At 39.1% G+C, this 18,771-nt stretch overlaps 3 protein-coding genes across 4 annotated transcripts; 1 reads left to right on the top strand and 2 right to left on the bottom strand.

The window, feature by feature from the left end:
- Positions 1-8,997: 8,997 nt before the first annotated feature.
- Positions 8,998-9,573, top strand: LOC147557791 (uncharacterized). The gene has a single exon (XM_086658941.1). It carries the CDS (start codon positions 8,998-9,000, stop codon positions 9,571-9,573), a length of 576 nt encoding a protein of 191 aa, XP_086515067.1.
- Positions 9,574-14,006: 4,433 nt separating this feature from the next.
- On the bottom strand, positions 14,007-15,164 carry LOC147557790 (cation/H(+) antiporter 15-like). Its single transcript, XM_086658940.1, has 3 exons — positions 15,065-15,164; positions 14,457-14,547; positions 14,007-14,307 (listed from the first exon to the last, which is right to left on the bottom strand). The coding sequence occupies exons 1-3, from the start codon at positions 15,162-15,164 to the stop codon at positions 14,007-14,009; spliced, it is 492 nt and encodes a 163-aa protein (XP_086515066.1).
- Positions 15,165-15,896: 732 nt separating this feature from the next.
- On the bottom strand, positions 15,897-18,467 carry LOC147557789 (putative WRKY transcription factor 26). Of its 2 annotated transcripts, none has more exons than XM_086659376.1 (5): positions 17,902-18,467; positions 17,560-17,748; positions 16,874-17,463; positions 16,626-16,790; positions 15,897-16,431 (listed from the first exon to the last, which is right to left on the bottom strand). In XM_086659376.1, exons 1-5 carry the CDS (start codon positions 18,229-18,231, stop codon positions 16,014-16,016), a joined length of 1,692 nt encoding a protein of 563 aa, XP_086515502.1. In that variant the 5' UTR covers positions 18,232-18,467; the 3' UTR covers positions 15,897-16,013. The 2 variants fall into 2 exon arrangements, with proteins under 2 accessions (XP_086515502.1, XP_086515501.1); XM_086659375.1 differs by having other exon boundaries at positions 16,874-17,466; positions 17,902-18,339.
- Positions 18,468-18,771: the final 304 nt, after the last annotated feature.

The following is an 18,771-nucleotide window of genomic DNA, read 5'->3' as shown; positions in this document are numbered from 1 at the left end:
AAAAACATCCCCATACTCACTCTCTTTCTCGTGAACTCGACCATGACCAGCTCCTCGGCTACTTCTCGCAAGGTTTTCTTCATCTTTCTCTCTCTAAAAACCTTATTCTCATCTCTCTCTCTCTACCTTTCTGAATCTTTCAATGTTTCTTTTACATCTACAAAGGGGATATAGAAGGGATGAAGATGAACATGAGAAGGAAGAGGAGAGAAAATGAGTTTATTTTGTGGATGAAATTTGGTGAAGAAAAAAGAAGAGAGTGGACATTTTGTGTATTTACTAACAGGAATAGAAAGTAAATAAGAAAAAATGAATTTTTTTACTTACACTATCTAGATGAGCACACATGATTTTTGTTTTGGAAAAAAAAAATATTGGTATTCTTTTTATTTTGGAAGAAGAAGATGGAAGAAGCAAATGAAGGTGAATGTCACCCACATTAAAAACCGGTGCTTATAGAGAATTCGGGTCAATCGGTTCACAACTTAAGACTAAAACTCTTGTTGAATAGTTGTTAATCCCTTGAATACAAATTTCTTCGGCTTTTGATGATTTGTTTAAGATATTTCAAGCATATATTTTTACTATCTATAGTCAACAATGAATCTATAATTGGATCGTATCCATGGGCGGACCCATGCGGAGACCAGACCGGGCTATGGCCCGGACTGGATTTGTCGAAAAAAATTAGGTAAGATGTATTAGAGGTGGTCTGGATTTGCCGAATTCTAACCAAGATGTTAGAGGTGTTAACTGCGAAGGCTCATTAGTTGCTTTGGTTGGTTAGTAACCCATCCATGTTAGCGACCTAGGATCAAATCCCATCTTCTCAAATTATTATTTTTATTTTATCCCCCAACCAACTCTCCGTTGTTTACTACATAATTTCTTTGTTGACTCAATTTATGGTTTCTACTAATATTTAATGTATTCAATCTTCTCAAATTATTTCTCAGTAAAACGTTAAAATTAGCATCGTTTTTTTAAGAAAATTTAGTACAATTTTATCTTCCTAAAAGTAATTTCATCGAAATGATATGTGCAATTTTGAGGATTGAATTTAAATAATACCTAGAGTAATCAATATTCACTTTCATGAATACAAATATATCATAGCAACAAAAATTGCGTATTGATCATCATTTTAAATATCAAGTAGGTTAGAATTCGATTTTTTTTTCTAGTAACTTTAGGCTAGCCCTGTCTGTCTTAAAATCCTGGTTCCGTATCGAAACCCAATGCAAATACACGTCAATTAAATTCCTTCTATTAACTTATGTGAAAGTTCATCATCATTGATAGAATAGAAAATATAAACTAAAATAAAAAACACAACAATTTAAGTGGTTCGGTCGGAGGACTCTATCTAGACTAAATACAAGATAACTAAATAGTATATGTTCCAAATCTTCACATGTCTTGGGTGGTTGATATTTGATATCTTCGGATCTCGATCCTTATAATCTAATACGATATGATTATTTGCAATTCTTTTAATTTGTGAAATTTCAGTAGCTTTTGATTACAAATTTCCAGTAGAACATAAACACATTGAAGTAATTAAGATAGATGAATTGAGAGTTGGTTTATAATCTAAACCACAAGACTACACTAATATCTCGCCACACTGTACAAAAGTGAAACATTTTCTCCATGAATGAAAGAATGTACATGATTGATGTGAGTTTAATCGAAATGAATCTTCTACTTTAGCTTACTTCCAATAATTTGTTGTTGTACCACCAAGATTGTGAAGAATATCAGAGACAAGAGATGCCTTCACTAGTAGGGCTGCTGATGTTTATATAGTAGAAAACTAAAGTGAGGAGTTACAATAGTGTCCTTGATCAAAATACAAAATACAAATAAGGACATTTACACCATTAACTATTAACATCCCCCCTCAAGCCGAGCGTCGTGTAACAAGAGAGAGCTTGAACTTCAAGTCATTGAACCTTGATGAAGAGAGCCCTTTTGTAAAAATGTCAGCAACTTGTTCACTTCCAGGAAGAAACTTGACCACAAACTTCTTTTCTGCTACTTTTTCTCTAACAAAATGGAAATCAATGGAGGCATGCCTGGTTTTGGAGTGGAGAATAGGATCGACAGCAAGGTAAGTGGCACTGATGTTATCACAGTGGACAATGGGTGGTGTTGTGATAGGAAATCCAAGTTCTTGAAGTAAATGCTTCAACCAGATGACATCTACACTTGTATGAGCAACTGCTCTGTATTCTGCTTCAGTTGACGATCGTGCCACTGTTGTTTGTGTTTTAGAAGACCAGAGTATCAAGTTTGGACCAAGATAGACACAAGAGCCAGATGTAGACCTTCTATCATCTGGTGAGCCTGCGCAATCTGCATCAGAGAATCCTAAGATATGCATTGATAGAGATTTGCTAGTGCACAAACCTTCATTGATGGAGCCTTTGAGATATCTTAATATTCTTTTTGCACCAATGAGGTGAATTGAAGAAGGTGAAGTCATGAATTTGGATACTTGATTTACAGCATAGCAAATGTCTGGTCGAGTCATGGTGAGATATTGCAAGGCACCAACAAGGCTCCTGAACGTATATGAATCTGATAAAGGCTCACCATCAAGTTTTGATAATTTCTTACTTGATAAAACTGGTGTTGCGACTGGCTTGGAGTGTAACATACCATACTTTTGTAAAATATCATTAATATACTTTGTCTGAGTGAGAGTTAGAGTGATTGAGTTTGAATCATGAGAAGCCTTCATTCCTAAGAAATAGGTGAGATTGCCCATATCTGACATATCAAACTTGGATTTCAAATTGTGAATTAGGTTTTGTAGCTCAGATGAAGAAGATCCAGTTACTATAATATCATCCACATATAGCAATAATATGGTTAATCTAAAAGATGAATTATGATAGAACATGGAGGGATCTGAAATTGATTGTTTAAAACCTAAAGTGAGAAGGAATGAACTGAACTTAGAGTGCCAGGCACGAGGGGCCTGCTTGAGGCCATATAAAGCTTTCCTAAGTTTGCAAACATGATTAGGAAACTTAGGATCAATAAAACCTTTGGGTTGATTCATGAAGATAGACTCAGACAGTTCCCCATTTAAAAATGCATTCTTCACATCGAGTGATAAGACAGCTCGTATGGTCCAATTTCCAGAAATAGCAAGAGATAAGACAGCTCTAATGGTGGCTGGACGCACCACAGGGCTAAATGTCTCTTCATAGTCAATACCATGTTGTTGGGAGTATCCTCTGGCGACTAAACGAGCTTTGTACCTTTCAATTTGATCATCAGCCCTTTGTTTAATTCTGAAAATCCATTTACAATAAACAATATTCATGGCTGAATCTTTGGGAACCAAGGTCCATGTGTTATTTTTGTGGAGAGCATGCATCTCTGCCTCCATTGCTTGTAGCCAATGTTTATGCTTCGAAGCTTGAAGAAATGAAGTGGGTTCATCAAGCTTCGAAACATTGGCAGATTTTGAAGTAGAGTGAGAAACAGAGGTTGATAAAATTTTAGGTTTTCGAGTGCCATCCTTAGTTCTGGTTATCATAGGGTGAGTGGAGGTAGTGGAAGAAGTTTGAAGAGGAAGGGATGTGGTTATAGGGTGTGTGATGGTTGGAGAAGACGATGTCTGGTTAATAGGAACAGAGTTAGTTCGAGAAGACGATGAGTGGAGCAGGTCGTTAGTGGTGGGGTTTGGTAAAGGTGACGGGACCACAACAGAAGGGGTGGTGTCCAGGTAGACGTCAGAGGAGTTGCTGTCGGGTTGAGGGGTAGGTGGAACGTGTGTATGTGAAAGTGAGTGATGTTGACCACCTCGTTGAACCGTTGGATTAGAAGGAGGGTGAAGGTGACGAGGGTTAGTGGAACTCACGATTTGAGGTGAGAGAGAACGTACAGAAGGTGGGACAGGTGGAAGGGAGCAACCATCTGGACCTGATTCTCTGAGTGGGACTGACCAAGTCAGTGAGAGAGGTTGAAAATTAGGGTTTCGAATTGGGGAAAAGTTCAAATTAGAAAAAGAAGAAGAAGACATGAAAGGGAACTTTGATTCATCAAAAACAACATTTCGAGAGATGTAAATTCGTGAAGAAGTGATGTCTAAACATCGATAACCCTTATGATTAAAGCTATAACCCAGAAAAACACATGGTTTAGATTTGAAATCAAGTTTGGAAGAACGATAAGGCGTGAGTAAAGAAAAACAGAGACATCCAAATGATCGAAGATAAGTATAGTCTGGTTTCTTGTGAAACAGCTTTTCAAATGATGAAATACCCTTATGAACCGATGATGGAAGTTGATTAATTGTGAAGATGGCATTCTGAAAAGCATCAGGCCAAAATGTAAGAGGAGCAGAGGACTGATGAAGAAGACAGAGTGCAGTTTCAACTAGGTGACGAATTTTTCGCTCTGCCACGCCGTTCTGTTGGGGAGTGTGGGGACAAGTTCTGCGATGAAGAATTCCATTTTGAGTAAGAAAAGCAGAGAATTCATTACTGATGTACTCCCCACCTCCATCAGTTTAAAAAATTTAATAGGTTTGGAGAATTGGTTTTCAACCAGTTGTTTGAAATTTTTAAAGTGATTAAATACTTCAGATTTTTATTTAAGAAAGTAAATCCAATTATATCTTGTGAAATCATCAACAAATAACAATACAAAACGATATCCTAGATTGAATAAAGTAAGTGATGGACCCCAGAGATCAGAATGGATTAACTCATTAGGAAACTTTGATTGATGATTAACAGAATGAAAAGGAAATTGATGGTGTTTACCCAAGACACAACTATCACATTTAAACTTTGTCATTACAGCATTAGACAATGGTAACAACTTTTGATTAACTAATAACTTAAAATTGGAACTGTTGACATGTGCAAGACGACGATGCCAGGCATCTGAGGAGGTGCGAGAACCAGGTGGAAGAGTGAGCAAAAGGTTGATAGGAGGAGAGCAGATGGATGGAGAAGACACTCTAAATAGACCATCAGACATCGTGCCTACGAGAATTGTCTTCCCTGTGGCAAGATCCTGAACCAGAAAACCATTTCGATGAAAAATAACAACACAGTTAAGATCAACAAGAAGTTTAGACACAGAGATAAGATTTTTCTTGAAAGAAGGAACAACAAAAGTGTTTTGAAGAATAATATTAGAGAAAGGAAGAAGGAATTTACCAACTCTAGAGACATATGTTGTGTTTCCATTTCCAACCATAACACTTTCAGGAGTGGGAGCATCTGAACGAGAAATTTGAGAAGCTGCATCTGAAGCAATGTGAGAAGTAGCACCAGAATCCATATAGCAATGAGGGTCAGCAGCTATAGAATCAGTGCCTAAGGCAGCAAAGGATTGATTGAGCTCAGTGGTTCGATTAAGAGAGTAGCACTGACGAGCAGAGTGGCCATATTTGCCACAATATTGACAGATAATTGGTTGTCTAGAAGGAGGTGGACCAAGAACATATTGTCTTGGATAACCACCTCTATTGGAGTGTCGACCACGACCACCACCTCTGTAAGAAGATCGACCTCGATAACCCCTATTGAAGTTTTGAGTGGGATTGTAAGAACGTGAGAAAGGAGGTGATGAAGAAGGATTAGGTGATGGTGTTTGAGTAAAGAGAGCTGTGGGCTTGGGAGAGGAGTTTGAAACAAATTGAAGTCTGAATTCATGGGTTAGAAGAAGTGAGTGTAGCTCAGAAGAGGAAGGAGGAATGGTTCTAGTAGTGATAGATGTTACAAAACTTTCATATTCAGGTCCAAGACCAGTAAGAACAATAAGAACCAGCTCATCATCTGCAACAGGATGGCCAATGGCAGCTAATGAATCAGATAGGGTTTTGAGTCGAAGGAGATACTCAGAGACGGAGAGGGTGCCTTTCTTTGAAGTTTGGAGCTGAAGTTTTAAGTCCATAAGTCTAGCAGAGTTAAGAGAAGAGAAGGTTTATCCAAGAGATTCCCACACAGCTTTTGAAGAGGTTAGGCCAAGAACTTGAGTTAAAATAGGCTCTGTTAGGGTAGCATTGAGCTAAGATAGAAGCATTTGATCCACTCTGTACCAGTAAACATACTCAGGGTTTGGGATAGAAGAAGAAGAAGAAGAAGAATCAGTGGAGGAGGAAGGAAAAGTAGGAGAAGGTGGGAGAAGAGAGCCATCAACAAACTTGAAGAGATCTTGTGAATGAAGAATGGGTAGGAGTTGGCTTTTCAAAAGAAGATAGTTTGAGTTATCAAGACGAATGGAAATGAGATTGGCAATGTTAGTTAAAGTAGGAAGAGTAGAGATAGTATTGGTGACTGTAGGAGAAGAAGGAATGATGGTGGTTTGCTCAGCTTGAGTTTCCATGATAGAAGGATTTGTTTGGTTAACTGGAGTGGCCATGAAAGCAAGAAAGAAAAAGAAGAACACGAAAAAAAAGATAGGGAGGAAGGAACAAGATGGCAATGAAAACTTTATGATCTTTTTGCTCTTGATACCATGAAGAATATTAAGACAGGAGATGCCCTCAGTAGTAGGGCTGCTGATGTTTATATAGTAGAAAACTAGAGTGAGGAGTTACAATAGTGCCCTTGATCAAAATACAAAATACAAATAAGGACATTTACACCATTAACTCTTAACATATTGAACCTGCACTCTTGAAATATGAAGAAGCAAGCATATCTCCAATAACGCCTAGCTCTCTGCAATCACTCCATTCTGCGAGGCCACCCATTAGGGTCTGAGTAAACCTCGTCTTCCAACTATTAATGGGTCGTATCCATTCTCCATTGATTTTACGGGTGGGACCCAAAGTGTTCTCTGTGCTAATAAAAGTCCCAAAGTGTGTTCACTTTGACCACCATATAATTTGTTGTGTCGCTATATTTCTCGAACTCTCGCAGTGCCTCCGCATCAATCATTAGTTGCGTACTTGCGTGTCATTCAACCCTACCTTATTTGCTGCAACTACTCGATATACTATAAGTGAGACTGTTGGATTTTCAGACATTCTTTGGGCTAATGATAGTTCCTCTCTATCATCATCCCCACCTAAGAAGATCAAACCTACCTGATAGGATTGACCCAGTCAGTAGCATTGCAGTAGACTGACCCAGATGTCCACGGTCCACTAACAGCCCGACCGAACATGGAGCTGTGTTTCGTACGTTGCAATTGACAGTTTTAATGCTTAAATTGGTTGAGCCATGGTTCCATCTATTGCCGATTGCTTGTGGAAGAGGTTTTATGACGAAGAAGCTTTCTTTGAGACTACTAGCAAGCAAATATCGTCGTGCATTGTTACCATTGGAGATTTGGCAATGAATGATTGAACTGCTAGTGAACCTTCATACTTCCGTTTATTGTGTTGGAAGGCGTTGATGATTTGTTGAGACGGAGAATTCTCAAAGGATTGTGGTTTCCATAAATTGTGGGAGATTAATAGAGGGGTTGAATGATCGAGAAGCTCTTATTGAAGTATATTGAAGTATATTGAAGAGAAGAATGATATCCAGAAGATATCTCCCAAGATAGAAAGAGATTAATATTATAGCAACTGTAATTATAGTTATTTTCTCTTTGTAATGTTTCCTTATTCATTATTTCTCTACAAACCCTAATGTATACTCTATAAATATGTATCCCATTCAATCAATGAAAGCACCTTTGATTATTGTGTCTTCTCCAATTTATTATGGTATCAGAGCACAATTAATATTTCCTGGAGTTTTTTTAAGATTATTGGTTTCTTCGGCTTTTATTCAACTCAAGGAGCTCAAAGGATTCTTATTATTTTAATACTCTACTCCATCTTCAAAGGTCAGTTATCAACATATTTTTCTGTTTTTTTTCCAATTTTTTCAAAAAATTTTCGAATTTTTTGCGATTTTTTTTTATTATTACTTTTAGGTTAGAAACAAATTCTGTTCCGTTCCAGAACAGATTTAACCTAATCTGGTCTGTTCCAATACCAGAATAGACATAACCCGGTTTATTCCATCCCAGAATAAATCTGTTCTGTTCCGTTCCAGAACAGATTTAATCTAATCTGGTCTGTTCCAATACCAGAATAGACATAAAACCAGAACAGAACTAATCTGATCAACATAAAACAAGTCCCAGATCGGAACCCTATTTTGGTTCCCGATTTCTAGGCTTCTTCTCCGACGAACTGGCCCTCTAGGGTTTCAGAACTTCCGCCGGCAAGGGGTGATACCAGAAGCATTCGCCCCTTCTAAACCATCGGAAATACCACTTCCGACGACAGGACCATACACCTCACACAGTTTCCCCTCTAAACCGAGATATTTCACTCCGGCGTTTCTCTCTCTACACCATTCAACTTGATCGAAAATCCTAGCTTTTGATCGGTTTTATTACAACCCGCCATCTCAGTTTTTTATTACCCCGTGTCTCCATAATCGGGACCCTAACTTTTTGGCCGGAAATCGACACCCTTGTTCCTTTGATCGGAACCCTAATAAGGCCGGCGACAATTTTGACCGGAACCCTAATTATTGGCCGGCGATAACTCAAGCAACAGAGTCAAACCTAATTGACCCCGACTCTGTTGCTTTGACCCTTAACTTTCACCTATTGACTTGACTAAAAGTCAGTCAACTTTGACCGACCCGGATTCTGTCCTTGACCGACCCAAACATCTGACTTCTTTTGTGACATCTCACGTTTGTGACGCTATCTTTTTTCCAACAGTACATAACTGTTTGGACTATTTGTGACAGTATACTGTCCTTTTCACTTCCCAACAGTTCTGTTGGTGACATTCTGGACTGTCTCCTTTACTTCCCAACACTTCTGTTTGGACTATTTATTTGAGACAACATATACTGTCCCTTTTATTCCTAGCCAATATTTCTATTAGTTGTGACAATCTGGACTGTCCCTTATAATTTTACTGTGACGTTGCATTCTGAACCTTCACTTCTACATAATATTGTGACGTTGAATTTAAAATAGATTATTTCTTCTATTCTTTACAGAACAATGACTTCTGGACATTCTGCCAACATAAGTGATCTGAACTCGAATTCCGATGACACTCCACCGATGACAGACTCAACTCCTCTCCAACAAATATGTAAGGCTTATTATGTGCATCCTTCGGACAATGCAACTTCTGTGGGTGTTAACCCCGTTCTTACCGGGCCAGACTATGCTGAATGGGCTCACAGTATGCATGATGCTCCTATCATCAAAAATAAGCAAGGTTTTATCGATGGGTCGCTCCCTAAACCGACGGATCCTACGCAACTTCATGCATGGATCCGTTGTGACACCATGGTGGCTGCTTGGATATCCAATTCTGTCAGCGAGGAAATCCGACGTAGCACGAGACGTTCGGCTTCTGCTTTTGATCTTTGGAAGAATTTGAAGGAGCGTTTTGCTACGTCTAACGTTACCTACCTTTATCAGCTGAAGAAAAAGATTTCTGCCCTTACTCAGGAGCACCAGACTATTTCAGCTTATTACTCTCAGTTGAAGTCTTATTGGGACGAATTGGATGCTATCATTCCACCCACTTCATGTGCTTGCCCTGTTGGCAAAACAACCATTGAATAACATCTTACCTCGCGTACAATTGAGTTTCTCATGGGTCTTCATGCACGTTATTCTGCAACTTGCAATAACATCCTTCTAATGGAACCATTACCTTCTCTGGCTAAGGTATATAATTTGGTCATTCAAGAAGAGCAGAAAAACAAGATCAATGGTCCCTTTGACTTTCACGCTTTCAACGCCAAGATCACGATCGCTAACAAGCTGAAAGAAAGTGATTTACCTCCCCCGAGAAATAAGCGAATTCGTCCTTATTGTACTAAGTGCAACCTTCATGGACACTCTGCTGACACTTGTAACAGAGATGTAATGTGCACTCATTGCAAACGTCTTGGTCATCCTGTTGATGTTATCTTCTCCATGGTCGCCCCCCTCGTCCAGGTGGTGCCCGTAACACTTCTCAGGGTTCCAGCTCCAACTCTTACCAGAGAAGACTATGACCGCATTATGGCAGTTGTCAATGCACAGACTCCTTCCAGTTCTGCTATGATGTCAGGTACTTCCCTATCTCGTCCTTCTGTTTGGATTGTTGATAGTGGTGCTTCAAACCATGTTTGTTTTTCATTAGATGCTTTTAGCTCTTATGCTTTAGCACCACCATCTTGTTATGTTCAAATTCGTGATGAAGCGACTTACTTAGTCAAATATATTGGCAGAGTCATTTTTTCTAATACTCTCTCTATTGACCAAGTTTATTACATTCCTAATTTCAAATTTAATTTGATGTCTGTAAATCAGACTTGTAAATCTTTGAAATCTAGTGTTTATTTTGATTCAACTCGTTGTCTTTTTCAGACGATCTCAAATCATCAGGAGATTGGTCGGGCTGATGCTATTGATGGACTCTACATTCTCCGTAGGACTTTTACTGCATTTGCTTTGAATAAGTCACTCGACGTCTGACACCGTCGACTTGGACATCCTAATTTAGGCCGTTTACGTTATTTATCAGAACGTTTCCCGTTTATTTCCTTTAATAAGTAGCATGAGTGCGTTGTATGCCCTATGGCAAAACAATCTAAGTTGGTTTTTAATAAAAGTAGTAGTTTTAGTACTTTTGCTTTTCAACTTATTCATGTTGATATTTGGGGACCCTTTCCGGTTTCATCTTTAACCAACAAGCGTTATTTCCTCACACTTGTTGATGACTTCTCCAGATTTACTTGCACATTCCTTATGCAAACCAAGTCTGAGACTACGACACATTTAAACTTCTTTTTTCAGTTTGTTTCTAAACAATATCATAAGAAGATTAATTCTATATCATCGAGTCCTGAAAATACTTTTTCAAACCCGATTGAGACTTTTCGTTCTGATAATGGAGCCGAGTTCTTATCCAATGATCTCCAAACTTGGTTTCATTCTCATGGAATTCTTCATCAACGAAGTTGCGTCTCCACACCCGAACAAAATGGTGTCGTCGAACGCAAACATCGTCATTTACTCGATGTTGCTCGCGCCTTGCGTTTTCAAGCACATCTCCCTTTACAATTTTGGGGAGAATGTTTAGAAACGGCAACCTATTTAATCAATAGAATGCCAACCCCAGTACTTTCATACAAATCTCCTTATGAAATGCTATACGATTCTCCACCGGACTACTTAGCTCTCCGAGTTTTCGGTTGTCTATGTTTTGCAACCAATACCAACATCCAACATAAGTTTGATCATCGAGCTAAACCTGGAATGTTTGTTGGTTATCCACCTGGGAAGAAAGGATACACCATCTACGACTTAGAGACGCACAGTCTCTATGATTCCCGGAACGTGCGTTTTTTTGAGGATAGGTTTCCTTTTGCTGACCGTCAATCGACACTCCCTGAACCTACCTCATTCACTCCGCTTACATCGGATGCCTATTACTTCAGTCCAATCGACGATACCCACTCACCTCATCCGGACTTGTATAAACTCCCGTCTTTGGTCGATGAACATTCACACTCTTCCACTAACGCGACAACCATCCCACCTATTGTGGTAGAAACTTCATCTTCCGCTGCTTCTCCACCAGAGGAATCTTACGAGCTTCCTTCTGACTCTGTTATTCTCTCGCAGGGTATTTCCCCTCTGCAAGATGACTCTCCTTCACAAGACTCTTCACTTTTGAATTCTGACACCACCCCGATTTCAGTTGTTCCTCCCGAAGAATCTTTACCTTCTTCTCGACCAGTACGTACAACGAGACGTCCTGCCCATTTGGCTGACTATCTTTGTTCTTGTACTGCTGCACCCATGACTTCCACCAAATATCCATTAACTGACTATGTCAGTTTTGACAAATTCACCCCTTCCCATCGGGCATTTCTTACTTCCATTGTCAACACCGAAGAGCCCACATCCTATTCCGCCGCCAAAATTTTTCCTGAATGGCGTGCTGCAATGGATAAAGAAATTCAGGCTCTTGAACAAAATCGCACTTGGTCATTAACCCCCTTACCCCCAGGTAAGAAACCAATTGGTTGTAAATGGGTATACAAAATTAAATACCGTTCTGACGGATCAATTGAACGTCAAAAAGCACGACTCGTTGCTAAGGGTTATACCCAAGTTGAAGGCATCGACTATCATGATACCTTCGCCCCAGTCGCCAAATTGGTCACTGTTCGTGCACTTCTTTCTGTTGCTGCCATTAAAAATTGGCCCCTCCAACAATTGGATGTGAATAATGCTTTTCTCCAAGGAGATTTGCATGAGGAAGTCTACATGACTATTCCGCCTGGTTTTTCCAAGACTGGTGACCACAAAGTATGTCGTTTGCACAAATCCCTTTACGGTTTAAAACAAGCCTCTCGACAGTGGTTCGCCAAATTTTCTACTGGCTTACAGGCTGAAGGTTTCAAACAATCATCTTCTGATCACTCCTTGTTTTGTTTCTTTGAGGGTCCGACTGCCATTTACGTCTTAGTCTACGTGGATGACATCATCATAACCGGCAATAATGCCTCGGAAATTTCATCTCTTCAACTGCGTCTTGAGAAACGTTTATCTCTTAAAAACCTTGGACGACTTCAATACTTCCTTGGAATTGAAGTTTCTCGTTCTCCAAAAGGCATTTTACTTTGTCAACGCAAATATACGTTAGACATTCTTCGCGACTCGGGTCTCCTAGGAGCTAAACCAAGTCCTTTCCCAATGGAACAACACTTAAAGTTATTACCTACTGACGGTACGCCATTAGACGATCCGACTTCGTTTCGACGTCTTATTGGTCGGCTTCTCTATGTTACGGTGACTCGCCCTGACATTTCATTTTCTGTGAATTACCTTAGTCTATTCATGCAAAATCCCCACTCCAATCATATGGATGCAGCCACTCGAGTTCTTCGTTATTTGAAAGGCACCATCAATCATGGCCTCCTTCTCTCTTCGTCCAACACTCTGACAATTTCTGGTTTTACCGACTCTGATTGGGCCAGTTGTCCTATCACCCGTCGCTCGACCACCGGCTACTTCACTATGCTTGGTTCAAGTCCGTTGTCTTGGAAGTCCAAGAAACAACCGACTGTTTCCGGATCTTCGGCTGAGGCAGAATATCGGGCTCTCGTTACACTCACTGCGGAACTGCAGTGGCTGAAATATTTGTTTCAAGACCTTCGTGTCTCGATTCCAGAACCCTTTCAAGTCTTCTGTGATAATATGGCGGCTATGCACATTGCTGCCAATCCCGTCTTCCACGAACGCACTAAGCATATCGAAATCGATTGCCATTTCGTTCGGGAGAAAATTGAATCTGGTCTCATTAAGACGACTCACCTTCGCTCCGCCGACCAGCTCGCAGACATCTTTACGAAACCACTTGGTTCTGATCCGTTTCATCGATTACTCTCCAAGTTGGGCTTGATTCAGATTCCTTCCCCTGCTCCAACTTGCGGGGAGGTATTGAAGTATATTGAAGAGAAGAAAGATATCCAGAAGATATCTCCCAAGATAGAAAGAGATTAATATTATAGCAACTGTAATTATAGTTATTTCCTCTTTGTAATGTTTCCTTATTCATTATTTCTCTACAAACCCTAATGTATACTCTATAAATATGTATCCCATTCAATCAATGAAAGCACCTTTGATTATTGTGTCTTCTCCAATTTATTAGCTCTGTTAAGTTTATGGTCATCCAACTCAAAACCAATTAGGAATGAGTGGAGATGACCAATACATTATATTCTTGGTCACTAGGCCGCCTTCTCCCATGTGGGAATACTCGCACACCCCATCAAGTGTGACATTTTTTGAGCCTAACACGTGTTTTATAGGTGACGTGGAGATGTTGCTTTAAACTTATCGCTTGTGGGCATAGCTCTGGTACCAAGTTAATTTTCTCGTCATCCAACTCAAAACCAATTGGCAATGACTGGAGGTCACCTCATCATTATATTCGTGGTTGTAGATCACCCTTCTCCCATGCGAGACTATTGTCACAAGCTCAAAAAGGTGGATCATGTAAGCAAATATTGAATCGTTATTTGTCGAACTGTACCTTGAAGGAGTTTGATAATGGTGAGTACATTTTCTAGTTCATGAATACAAACAACCACTCGAAGTTCAGAATTGAGTTTGTTATGTTGAATGGTTCTTCTAATATAACATGAATATTTCCTTGAAGGATCGTATAAAACTCTGACAGATGGTCTCAAAATTGACGCTATGAGAAGCCATGACAATATTAAAACAACGAAAGCTTCTTGATCGATCAAATCAACATCTTTCCAACCGTTATAAATAGCCACCTCTACTATCCTGTGCTAAGGAATCATTGAATGGAATGTTAGAAAAGAAAGCTGGAAATAAGACAGACCAAATGTTCACCACAAAGGTAACAATAATGGCACTGCCGAAAAGAAGGCCATGTTCCGACGAGAGCTTAGTTAAATCAGTTCTGCACACACTGATTGTCAAGAAGAGAGGAACCAAAAGAGAGGAGAAAAATGTTTCGAGCTTTGTTAACTAATGATAATCCTAATGGAGACCCATCTGGTACTGTCATGCCTCATATAAAAGGCCCTAGTAAAATATGTTGACCAATAGATATACTAGCAAATGCAGAAGCAAGTACAAGTAGAACAATGGAGATGACATACAAACCCCTGACCTGTTTTCCGGTGTGTTTCTGATTATCCAAAGACATTATAGATATCATAAGCCCACTAATATTAATCCGCTGGCTGGTCGAAATAGCATCAAACTATCTGTATAACATGTCATGTATAGTCAACAGTTGGTAGCCCAAGTGGTTCCAAGTTGTTGACATAAACTCCAGAAAACCCTGGAGGTCTCAGGTTCGAATCTCAGAGAAGGTGGAATCTTTGGTTATTTGATTTGGGATTATTAGGGTGTAAATAATGTAGTTGGGCTTTAGGCCATTGTCTTGTTGGGCTATAGGCCCGGTCTCGTTTCAGTTTGAGTGGGCAGTTATTGAGCGTATCGCATCTTTGATGTATCAATGCCAAATGTAATGACATACGTAGATCGTAGTCGACTTCCAAAAAAAAAAAACATGTCATGTATAAAAGCTGAAGATAGAGGAGACGACCGAGCTCAGAGTTCAGGGTTTTCAGTTCGTTGAGGAGATCGGCTATAACGGGGAAGGAAGTCATAGATTGTGATGCCCAATGAACGAGAAAATACGATGAATGATGTTGGGATAACCCATCATAGTCCTCAACACAGACACATAAGACATGGAAATGAATATAGAAAAGACTACACAGATAAAACCGATCACCCTGGCTTTTGTACCAGTTGTGACAATCATGTTTGGGTTCATCTTAACTCAAATCGAGAATTGGTAAATCACAAAACCCAACGTAGAAAGGTTGGCTAATACACTGACTTGAAACTTGAATTAAATTCATATAATGATTTCACCAGAAGCATGGTACTTGAGGTTGGATTTTCATCATCTCTTGGCACTTCTCGTGGGCATCGGACTGGCCTCAGTTCGTGCTGTTCAAGCCCCGCACAGATTTGACCTAGTCTGAGTGCCATCAGACTTGCCTAGTCCGTGGGGCACCTATATATACGCTCCCTTAAATAAAACATGTTAAGAGGGAAAGACATAAGGGAGGGTACAACCAACTCTTGTTTTTTTTGTTGAAAGAGGAACAACCAACTCCCATAACGGAATATTGATTGCTGGTATTAAGAAACCAATGACAATTAATCTTCCTACAATCGTACCGATCAAAGAATTTCATATATTGTCTGTTTTTAGCCCATGGGGCCTTTAAATATCTCTTTCAAAAAGGCCATGGTTAGAATACAAGAAAAGAGGCCATAGTTTTGTCACAGCTACAATGTACCTAAATCAATAAATTAAGGGACTAGTATTAGTCCAATTTTACATTCACTTTAAAAAAATATACAAATCCAATATACTTCACCTTGTTACATACAAAGAATACAATTAATTACTACAAATTGAAGGGTTCATGAAAATGTGTTCACTAATATAACAATGTGTCAAGAAATGTGTCTACTTCTTCTTTAGTCTTCGAATAAACATCTTCTAGCTTTTGTTGTTGTTGTTGGCTTTTAAACGACGACGATCCCGGTGGGCTACTAAATCCCGAAAACCCAAAACTCCCCGAGCTCTGTAACATTTCCAGTACAAAAGGTGTTTGTCCTGTGGTTCTAGTACCATTACTATGAGCCATGTTAGTAGTGACCAGCGAAGAATGGGGCCTTATTAGAGTTGAAGGCGTAGCCGGAGTCAGACGATTAATGTTACCACTACCTCGAGGCGCAGGAACATCATGATTATGTTTGCCTTCATAAGTTGTGATAACAGATCTCACATCATTAGATGCTCTTTCAACATGTTTTCTCACTTGACATCCTGAACTTGTGCACTTGTAGTAACTCCTGTGAAAATTTGAATACAAGTTTATCTTTTTTTAGGGAAGTTCAAATCAAGAGTGAGAGCAAAAAAGTTGAGATGCGTATATAACACGTGACAGGTCGAGGGCGAGATCTTCAGACTTTTCTTGATCGTCGACTCTCGCTCTTTATACACTTATCTCAACAAAAGATGATAAAGCAATGCTAAAAATCAATACCTTGGATTAGGATTCCCCTTAACAACTTTTTGTCCATATTTCCTCCATCTATATCCATCAATAAGTATATCAATATCACTTGTTGTTTGAACTACAACTCTTGGCTCTCTCACTACTCTATTGCTCCCTACTCCTGAGATTCCCTCATTCTCACTCTCTCTCTTCCTGTTAAACAAAAAACAATCCAATCAACTAAAAGGAGATAAAAATATCAAACTAATGTTGATTAGTTCTATAATTAAATTTACCATCTCTTGGAATCTGGTTCATCTTCATCAAACTCATCACCTCCTGATTTGTTCCTCTGAGACCTTTCATCAATATCTTCATCTCCAACTGAAATTGAAGAATTCTCTGGTGGTACAACAACAACCTCCATTTGATTGGTGGTAGTCTCACTAGTACTTATGAATTGATGATCTGAAATTGATGAGGTAAGGGCAGAATCTGTTTGAATTTGATGAGAGGAAGAAGACGACGGTTTTCTTCGAGTAAATTGAGGCATTGGGTGATTATGACTACCCTTGTAAACAATTTCAGTAATCTCTCCATCTAAAGATCTTTCAACCTTCTTCTTAGTTGAGCAATTTGGATAAGTACACTTGTAATAACTTCTTGGATTTTCGCTTCCTTTTACTTGTTTTTGACCATATTTCCTCCAATTAAAACCATCTTCTGATCTTCTCTTTTCTCCAAGAGTTTGACAATTATTAGGGTTATAATCAGATTGCAGTATTGTTGAAATCTCAGGTGAAAATCTCTCTAGAACACTTGGGAATTCAGATTTGACATTGGTGGAGGTGAGTTCTTGAGAAGTAGTAGAATTCCATGGTTGCTCCTGCTAAAATTCAAACACCAAAATTATGATTTAGATAAGAATTGAAGAACAACACAATATACAGACATGCTAAAAGAACAAGTTATGAAACTCAACTGGAGAGATGGTGGTGGAAGAAGGAAGAAAAGTAGAATTAGGTTTTGGTTTTGGTTGTGGTTGGAAAGAGAAATCAGAATCATTTCTTGATTCTTGGTTGGTCTTTTGCTGCTGGAAATCATTAGAATCACCCTTCCAATTGTATGACAGATGAGAAGATAAGGTTCCAGTAGTTGGAGATGGCAGAATCTGCACTCAAATACAACAAAAAACTCTATCAATAAAATGATATTAAAAAGAACCCATTTCTTAAAATTGATCAAACAACATAAATAAAAGTCTGGGGAATTTGAAAATCTGTTTCAGTTTAGAGAGAGAGAGAGATGGGTAATTGATAATTACATTAGAAGCAGAGAGAAGAACAGGGGAATCCAAGAGTTCAGCAGGACTAAGACCAGGAGGAATAGAGAAGTAGGAAGAAGAAGGGGAAGATATGGGTAATGATGGAGGTGTTATTGATTTGAATTTAGGAACCCCACCACTACCAATTCGATTAACATTAATTCTGTCTCTGTTCAGATAACTGCCGGAGTAGATATTGTTTCCGGTGGTAAGGGAATTGGAGAAGGAAGTAGTCATGAATTGATTATTAGTACTTGTTATTGAGAAAGAGAAATTTTGGTAAGTTGAATCTTCTGAGGTTTCTAAACTTCCACTACCTGAAGAAGTCATCAAGTGTGAAAGAGAGACGATTCAGGAAGAAGAAGGAGAAAAATTAAGTGAGAGAAGTTTTGGGTTTGATTGTTAAAAGGTTTGGTCACGTCTTGGTAATGAGAAAGCAGGTTCTTGGTGGAGGATATTAAAAGGTTAATAACCCCTTTGTGTAATTTGACTAAAATTTAGAGGCGGCTGAGAAGTTGGACTTGGTAAAAGGGCTCCACTTGTCCTTATAATTCCATCTCTCATGGCCTTATTAGGATTTATAGTTTCCTTACAGGAAAATTTCATCTGAAGTATACAGAACTTTCCCAAAATTGAAAAAATTTCATCTAGGCAAATTGATACATCTACTCAACTAGATCATCCTAACTCTTCACCAAAAAAGAATCTACATCCTCCTAACACTGATATATCCCCCCCCCCCCCCCCCCCCCACCAGGGCCGTGCCTGAGAATTTGAGGGCCCAGTGTCAAAATTTGATTTGGGCCCTTTGCGTAATCAAAATATATAAAAAAAAAAATTATACACAAAATAATAAACACGTTTAAAATA

This window comes from Eschscholzia californica, unplaced genomic scaffold, assembly GCF_041429995.1.
Source record: "Eschscholzia californica isolate CP2 unplaced genomic scaffold, dmEscCali1.0.p SCAF_2, whole genome shotgun sequence".
In the NCBI taxonomy this organism is placed as follows: Eukaryota; Viridiplantae; Streptophyta; class Magnoliopsida; order Ranunculales; family Papaveraceae; genus Eschscholzia; species Eschscholzia californica.
This window is presented reverse-complemented; position numbering and strand designations above follow the sequence as displayed.

Bases quoted from the DNA above. Each gene is read 5' to 3' on its own strand.
- LOC147557791 (XM_086658941.1), top strand. From the start codon at position 8,998: ATGACTTCTGGACATTCTGCCAACATAAGTGATCTGAACTCGAATTCC.
- LOC147557790 (XM_086658940.1), bottom strand. From the start codon at position 15,164: ATGACTTCCTTCCCCGTTATAGCCGATCTCCTCAACGAACTGAAAACC. The intron at 14,548-15,064 runs GTTTTTTTTTTT...GAGGCATGACAG, and splicing joins TCAGCTTTTATACATGACAT to TACCAGATGGGTCTCCATTA. The intron at 14,308-14,456 runs GTGTGTGCAGAA...TCCTTAGCACAG, and splicing joins TCCTCTCTTCTTGACAATCA to GATAGTAGAGGTGGCTATTT.
- LOC147557789 (XM_086659375.1), bottom strand. From the start codon at position 18,231: ATGACTTCTTCAGGTAGTGGAAGTTTAGAAACCTCAGAAGATTCAACT. The intron at 17,467-17,559 runs GTTGAGTTTCAT...TTTGAATTTTAG, and splicing joins CTTCCACCACCATCTCTCCA to CAGGAGCAACCATGGAATTC. The intron at 16,791-16,873 runs GTAAATTTAATT...TTTGTTTAACAG, and splicing joins GAACCAGATTCCAAGAGATG to GAAGAGAGAGAGTGAGAATG.